Here is an 8,390-nt window from a genome sequence, read left to right on the forward strand (position 1 = left end):
CCCAAACAGAGGATGCATATTGGCCTAACCAAGGTTAAATAACATTTTAGTTTTATGTTCTTATTTGATTTATAGAAATTTCTTTTAATAAATCCTAATGCTTTGTTTGATTTTTTTTTAAAGTTTCATCAATATGGGGATTCCAGACAGTTTTTCATTTATTGTAACACCTAGGTATTTTGCGTTTTTAGTCTGTGTTACTGGTTTGCCATGAATAAGATAAGTGGAATTAATTTGTTTTAGTTTTTTTTGTTACTCTTAACAACTGACATTTTTCTGGGTGGAAAGACATGCTCCAATTTGATTCCCATTTCTGTAATTCATCTAATTCTCTTTGTAAAATATCTGTGTCTTGTGTTGTTTTTATTGTTCTATATATTATGCAATCGTCTGCAAATAATCTGACTTTTGTTCCTGAACTAATGCAATTCGGTAAATCATTTACGTTTTAGTATAGACTGTACTGAGACCAGGGGCGGACTGGGTATCAAAATCGGCCCGGGCATTACCATATAAACCGGCCCACAAATGGCATGTCATGTACTTTCGGTGTGTGTGTGGGGGGGGGGGTAAACCCCCTCCGCAATTTATATATATATATATATATATATATATATATATATATATATATATTAGTGTGTGTATATGTAATTAATCTTCATTACATTCTTACCTTTCATTCTTTTAAACGTTTTTTTCTACTCTAGAATACTCTCTTCCTATAATTAGTGAAAGGTAGTACACACCGCCAAGGGACAGCTACAGCTAGGAAGACTGGGGGAGCGCCGTAAGCTCCCCCAGTGGCCCGGATCCAATCATTATTTCCGTTATTTTAAGCTTTAAAAAATGCATATTTTGAGGTATCTACAGTGCAATTAGCCTGCTACTCTTCCGCTAAAAAAATCAAAAACTAAATCTTCTATTCACTGGAGTCCAGCGACTGTTAGAAAATGGTAAAATGCTTTACTTTTGTACTGGAAAAAAAAGGGGGGGGGGGGAAACCACAAAACCCCTTTTGGCTACGCTCATGAAATTTGGTGACTGTAGTTTGCTTAAGTTGGCTGCACTGGGGAAGTAAGTAAAGTTTCCCTTTCAGACAATAAGATCTGAGGCCAGTGATGGTTTGAATTCCTCCCCTCTCGGCTACGCCCATGTGTTTTATCATAGGTGTAAGCCTAATTCTATTCAAAATATATAAAGTTTGATAACGCATCGAAAACTGGATGTATGCTTTCGTAGGCTTACATAATGTATTCTATTTATAGATCTACATGTATGTAGTCTGAAAACTATAGACACTACAATAGCAGCCTTAATGAGTTTCAAACTTTTTGGTATTACTTATAGATTACAGACGTTTCTTCAAAGAAATAAAATACTTAGGTCCTACGCATTTCACGTGTCAATCTAGTCATGCATGTTGATGTGTGACTTAAAATATGCTAAATCATTGTTTTTCCTGCCTGACAACCCATTCCTTTAAAGTGGTATCACCACAAATACAAAACTAGGGGTCTATCGAGCCGTCATCCTCTACATTGCTCTATGCCTCAGAAACATGGATAGTGTACAGTTAACATGCAAAGAAACTGAATCACTTCCACATGACATGTCTGTGAAAAATACTGATTGTCAAATGGCAAGACAAAATACCAAATACTGAAGTCCTTCAAAGAGCCGGTCTGCAAAGCATTCACACACCCTGATGCAATCCCAGCTGCGATCGGCTGGACACGTATGCATAATGGAAGACCACCGCATCCCTAAACGACTCTTGTATGGCCAACTAAGCGAAGGAAAGCGCTCTCAATGTGGTCAAAGAAAACGCTTCAGGGACACCCTCAAAGCTTCTCTGAAGGCGTTCAGCATAGACCCATCCACCTGGGAGACAGAGGCACATGGCAGAGCATCATGACGTCGCGCTATGACAACTGGCGCATAGGTTGCTGAGGAAAAGAGAACAAAGCTGGCAGAAGAAAAAACGCCAGAGAAGAAAAGCAAGACAAACGACACTAGCTCCAGATGGAATAACCTGCCCAGTGTGCTGCCGAACATTCCGGGCTCACATAGGTCTCACCAGCCACACGAGGAGACATAAAACCCCAGTGCAAGGCCCTCAGCCCCCTGGATGACAAAGTGGTCATAATCGAACTACGATGGACGAACTATATATATTCCTTTAAAAGATAAGAGAAAGCAGAACGGTTAGAGAGGTACTTCTAAATGTGAAAAGCTCTTGCTTCGTCCTAGTACATTCTCAAAAACGAGATTTGTATATCAATATATTATTTAAAATATAAATGATTCTAAATCTCCTTTCATTAAATATCGGATGTGACAGCGCTATATAAATTATTGTAATTATTGTAATAATTTTCATCATCAATGACTTCATACTAAGCATAAGTTTGCCGTTAATCACAACGGTATAAAATTGATTTAGATCTAGATTTATGTTTTAATTAAATAATACTTTTTTTTGTAAGCCATAAGTGTAGTATTTTTAGATCTATGTTATTACAAATAAACAACAAGAAACTTACTTTTTCTTTTCAAATCGCAGAAAGTAGAACTACTGTTTTTGTACAGTAGTTAGAACTACTGTTTTTGTACAGTAGTTACGCTGAGGTTGTCAATTGTAGTCAAACTGAATTTCCATTACATTGAATCAATAAAAATTATCTTATCTTATCTTTATACCCATATTGAGCTGTGAATAAGTTGGTTGGTTTGCAATTTCGCGGCTGTGTATGTGTTATGTCTAATTGTCTCCCCTTTTGCCGCGTTATATCAATGTTTTCTAAATTATCCTTTCCCATCCCTCTTTTTCGTTAACTTTCATGGAACCATCAAAAGACGGGTGAGGGAAGGAGCAAAACAAAATAGGAGTGCCATCAAAGGCCCATGCCGACCAGCAAAATGATCAGGCCAAACACAGTCTCGAAGACATCAAAGTAGTGTTGAAGGCCATGCCGCTCATGCATAGCAGAAAGTACGGTCTAACGTTTTACAAATGATAATACGTACAGTGTATAGTGTAATTCTTAAATTTTATTCTTGTTGAATTTCAAACAAAATTAATTGTAATAATAATTTAAAAAAAAACAACAACAAGAAAACGTGTTCGGGCCTTTGTGTCTTGCTGCTGTCACTTTTTTTTTAAAGTTGTCTGCATTGAATTTTTTTTCTTTGGTCGCGACCAGACCGGCCCATTTGGTACCGGCCCACCGGGCATTTGCCCGTTTGCCCATATAGCCAGTCCGCCCCTGACTGAGACTATTCTTGCTCAATTAAACCATAGTGACAAACATTCTGGGGCCCAATTACAATTATTACAATAACATTATTACAACTATAATAATATTGTTGGATGCATTAAAATCTATTTAAAAACTAATTAAACACATACAAACAAATGTTTTTAAAGTTTATTTCATCTTTTTTATGAATTAACAGTAATAAAATCTCCGGAACAGTGTAAATGTTAGATCTCAAGAGAAAAAAAAAAACAATTAGCACCTACATCAAATGTGTTTTAAAATATTTTTAATACAAATTCAAAGAGTTAGAACTAAATATTTGCTAATTCTACTTAATGCTGCAGTTGTACTCTAGTAGGTTTACTGCTAAATTTCGACATAAAATATTCATAAAGGTTAGAATGTATTAAAAATGCAAGACCCTAGCTGTATGCATACAGCAAGAACACAATAAACTAACATCATAGGTCAACAAGTTCAAGGTCATATAAGTTCGTTCTACACATCTTTACACATTGGAATGATCCTTTTGTAATCAAGAATTTTAGTGAACAGATACGTTACATTATGAATATTATAGTGGGTAAATACAAAATGATTACAGACACAATATATATATATCTGCAATCACACCAATGTGATAACGAAAAATAAATTACTTAAGTTATTTGTTTTGTTACAAATCTGTAGTTTGTACATACTAAATACACACTAACAACGCTAACAGAATAATACAAATACAATAGTTCCAACACATTCATGCTAATCATAATCTGTTGATTAATGTAACTCTCTGACATTAACATCTCAATGTCTCTGACATTAACATCTCATTAGTTGATTGTTTATGTAGCCTTAATGTAGACTTCACATTGGAACCTTTAAGAACTGCAGTGCTGAGTTTTCTTTTGTCGAACATTTAAACTTCATCAGTTTAATTGTATATAAAGAGCTGCTTAATTGGATTACGTTGATGGGAAACAGAAATAATGAAATATTGTTGCTATCAAGTCAATTTGAATACATTTAACCACCTCTCAGCCTTGCAGTCAGATGAATTGTTGAGTGCTCACGTATATTGTAATGTGATAGTTTCATTCCGCGCTCCAAATTCTTACCAGCATAAGTCAGTTTCTGCTGATCCAATGGGATATCGAGCTTCTGTTGGATCAGCGTCATCAGTTTCTCCACCAGGAATGTGGAAGTTACTTCAAAAGCATAGTTTCTGCTGTCTGCAAAGTTGTTAACAAATATCTGGAAACATTTGGGAGGATCTGGTTTGACTTCTGGAGGTTTCACGGGCCTACAATGTCCATTAGGCTTGGCATTCTGGTCATTGACCTCCCCAATCGTGATGGTTGCTATTTGACTGGTGGCACTGTTAAGTCCATTTTGGCATATTGGTGGCCGTGTCGGAGCACTAACTAATTCTCCGTTCACTTTCACGATATTCTTCGTGACTGTTTCTCCTGGCTTAGCTGTGACAGAGGCGCTGTTGGGCTGGGCTTTGCGAGCGCGTCTTGGAGATTCGCTAACAGATGCTGTTATAGTCAGAGATGACTGGCTGCTGTCATCATGGTCCATGGCGCTAGAGGATCGACTATTTGGCATAGACTCCACTGTCAGGACGAGATAATTCTATTCTGTAGAGAAGAAGAAAAAAATAATTTAGTAAGAAGACAGTTTGAAAAGGTTGTTGGGTTTTTTTTTTTGTTCTTTTATTTGTATTTTATCAGACATATTTTTAATTTGTACTTTTGATTAATTAAATCTGATAGCAAACACAAACACACCCACATGTTATAGCTATGTATAGGCCTAATACCTTTAACACCATAAGACTTCCAAATTTTATGAAGGTAACTTTCACTTAAACTATCGTTCAGGATTTACTTATAGAAATGGCTTGAAAAGAAATTAAAATGAAGAGAATACTGATCAACAGCGTCTTGTGTCGAGCTGTTAGTAGAGCATCTAATATAAAGTGCATAGCCGTTGGAGAAACATGTATCCCATAACGAGATAGGTAGAGAAAAAATATTCTAGTACCTAACAAAAATATATATTAAATAGTTTTAAGACTAAGACTAAGACTGCTTTATTGATCCTTACGGAAATTTGTTGTGATTATAAGGACTCGTTTCTCATATAAAGACAACACAACAGAAAAATACACATAAATACAACAGACAACATAAAGAGTTCATTCAGCGACTACACACAGGTATCTGGGTGCATTTCATGTTCCCTGATCAATGAGTGGCTGTGATAGAGTCTGACCGAGTGAGGAAAAAAGAGTCGCTGGGCTGTTTTCTTTGTTTTCCCTTTCTTTCTCACAATTAACTTAGAATGTAGACACTATGATATGACCAAGAATATAAATAATAATATTAACCCTATTATAAAAAATATTAGATCACGTTAGTTAATTAGAATACAAAAGTAATAAAGATAAAAACATACATTGTGTTGTGAAACTCCTGCACTTCAAACTGTTTAATCCAATGTTTACCACTTTAGTTTTGTTTAGACAACTTGTTCGAGAAGACTAAATGATGGGCTATGAAGTGCTCACCTTTTTTATAGGGTCTACTGATACCGAAACCGAAGGTGCTTTCCCTTGAGCCACGTCATTTCGGTTATTCCCGTTAATGACATCTTTAACTTGCAAAGGTTTCGTGGTTTTTATATATAGATCTCTCTCTACTCTCTATATATGTGTATATAATTAGCCATTGCGGTATGATAAAATCGATTTTTTTTATCTTTAGAATTCTAAACATTTTTAATGTTCAAACACGAAGATTAAAAAAATTCTTTTTAAGAAATTTATAAATTAGTTAATGATATAAATTAACAGAAATAATAGAAGTAGATAATTGCAGTAGTAATAATAATAACCTCGCCATCTGCTGCTCCCAAGCCCGGGTGAGAAAGCAGGAGGTTTTGGCGTGGGGCTAGCGACCCCACCCTGTAAAACCTCAATTGCTTACAGAAACGGTAAACTTTAAACATAAAGATAATTTTACATGCGGCGAGGGAGGTCAAACCCCGATGACGGTGTTGGACCAAACCCAACAGGACGTCCAATTACCGGTCAGATCAGTGGACACCAGTTGGGCAGAGGCTTCATACATTGTCATTGACAGATCTTTGTGGAGACAGCTTGCAGCCCAAAGCGCAGAGGGAGATGTAAGAGTACATCTAAGTAAGAAATAAAAGGAATAACTGTAATAATAAGAATAAACAATTAACAACGCTTGAGAGTCCGAGAGAGGTGTAGACAGAGGCAATACACAATTGTAAGTAGAAAAGAAAGGATGAAAAGAGAGTAACCATTTATCTATACAATGTCTTGAATTGAAGTCCTATAAAAGTTATAATCTTCTTTCAACAATGGTGACAGTTCAACCATTTGGTGACTTACTAAACAAAACATTTGGTGTCCTTCCATCTATAACAAAGATTGAGAGATATATGTTACTGTGATGATGAACTGTGAAAGTTGGTATTGGACTTCAAGCATAGTATTCAAGTAAAATATAAGCAACAGTCAGCTAGGTCTATCTTCTGGTGCAGGTCATGTGGTCACCGTTTCGGATTGTTAACACTCATATTCTTCCCTTGTGCCGAGAACGAGGCGAACAAAGTTACAGTAATAATACTTATTGGCTATTAAAAGGAAGCACAATGTGTTATTGTTTAAAAAAGTAATGATCAATCCAACTGATGTGTTATTATTTAGAAAGTAATGAACCCGACTGATGTGTTATTGTTTAGAAAGTAATGATCAACCCGACTGATGTGTTATTGTTTAGAAAGTAATGATCAACCCAACTGATGTGTTATTGTTTGGAAAGTAATGATCAACACAACTGATGTGTTATTGTTTAGAAAGTAATGATCAACCCAACCGATGTGTTATTGTTTAGAAAGTAATGATCAACCCGACTGATGTGTTATTGTTTAGAAAGTAATGATCAACCCAACCGATGTGTTATTGTTTAGAAAGTAAGGATCAACCCAACTGATGTGTTATTGTTTAGAAAGTAATGATCAACCCAACCGATGTGTTATTGTTTAGAAAGTAATGATCAACCCGACTGATGTGTTATTGTTTAGAAAGTAATGATCAACCCAACCGATGTGTTATTGTTTAGAAAGTAAGGATCAACCCAACTGATGTGTTATTGTTTAGAAAGTAAAGATCAACCCAACTGATGTGTTATTGTTTAGAAAGTAATGATCAACCCGACTGATGTGTTATTGTTTAGAAAGTAATGATCAACCCAACTGATGTGTTATTGTTTAGAAAGTAATGATCAACCCAACTGATGTGTTATTGTTTAGAAAGTAATGATCAACCCGACTGATGTGTTATTGTTTAGAAAGTAATGATCAACCCAACTGATGTGTTATTGTTTAGAAAGTAATGATCAACCCAACTGATGTGTTATTGTTTAGAAAGTAATGATCAACCCAACTGATGTGTTATTGTTAAGAAAGTAATGATCAACCCAACTGATGTGTTATCGTTTTGTAATTTTTTGGAATGATCTTTTTTTCTTGATTGATCATGTTTGATATGTGTCGTACTTCAACAATAACAAAACCATGTTACATTCAAATTGTGATTTAAAGCTTTATTACACTGAATGACAAACAACTACACACATAGAGATCACAACACGAAATAGGGTCAGTACACAGTCAAACAAATGTAAACAAACACTAGGGGTGACGATCAAATAAACAAATTCACAACAATAGGTTATTGTATAGCAATGATAGCCTACTCACATCTGATCATATTATTATAGAAACATGATCATTTGTTAACCTTGAACTAGATTATGACTTCATGTTCCAAACGATACTTGACAACAAACCAAGTATCATTTGAGTATCCTCACTAGGTACCATTTTCCCGTCATGCTTTAGGCACACCTCATTGACGTAATCAACAAATCAGCATTTTATCACATCTACCCTGAGATCAATCTAGAAAGTTCATTTCAAAGTTAAAGGCGTAATAACAAAACTGAGGGGATGGGATATGTTGGGAAAAGGGGCTTATTTAGTCAAGAGAATTCCCGATCCACGTCATTCCGCTCAGCGGCTATCGAAACT

The 8,390-nt window shown here is 35.6% G+C and overlaps 1 protein-coding gene across 1 annotated transcript; it reads right to left on the minus strand.

Moving 5' to 3' along the window:
- Positions 1 to 3,414: 3,414 nt before the first annotated feature.
- On the minus strand, positions 3,415 to 5,879 carry LOC106053884 (uncharacterized). The gene is made up of 2 exons (XM_056030123.1): positions 5,724 to 5,879; positions 3,415 to 4,903 (listed from the first exon to the last, which is right to left on the minus strand). The coding sequence occupies exon 2, from the start codon at positions 4,869 to 4,871 to the stop codon at positions 4,287 to 4,289; it is 585 nt and encodes a 194-aa protein (XP_055886098.1). The 5' UTR covers positions 4,872 to 4,903; positions 5,724 to 5,879; the 3' UTR covers positions 3,415 to 4,286.
- Between the last annotated feature and the right edge of the window lie 2,511 nt (positions 5,880 to 8,390).

The sequence above is a fragment of the Biomphalaria glabrata genome, chromosome 5, assembly GCF_947242115.1.
Source record: "Biomphalaria glabrata chromosome 5, xgBioGlab47.1, whole genome shotgun sequence".
Classification (NCBI taxonomy): Eukaryota; Metazoa; Mollusca; class Gastropoda; family Planorbidae; genus Biomphalaria; species Biomphalaria glabrata.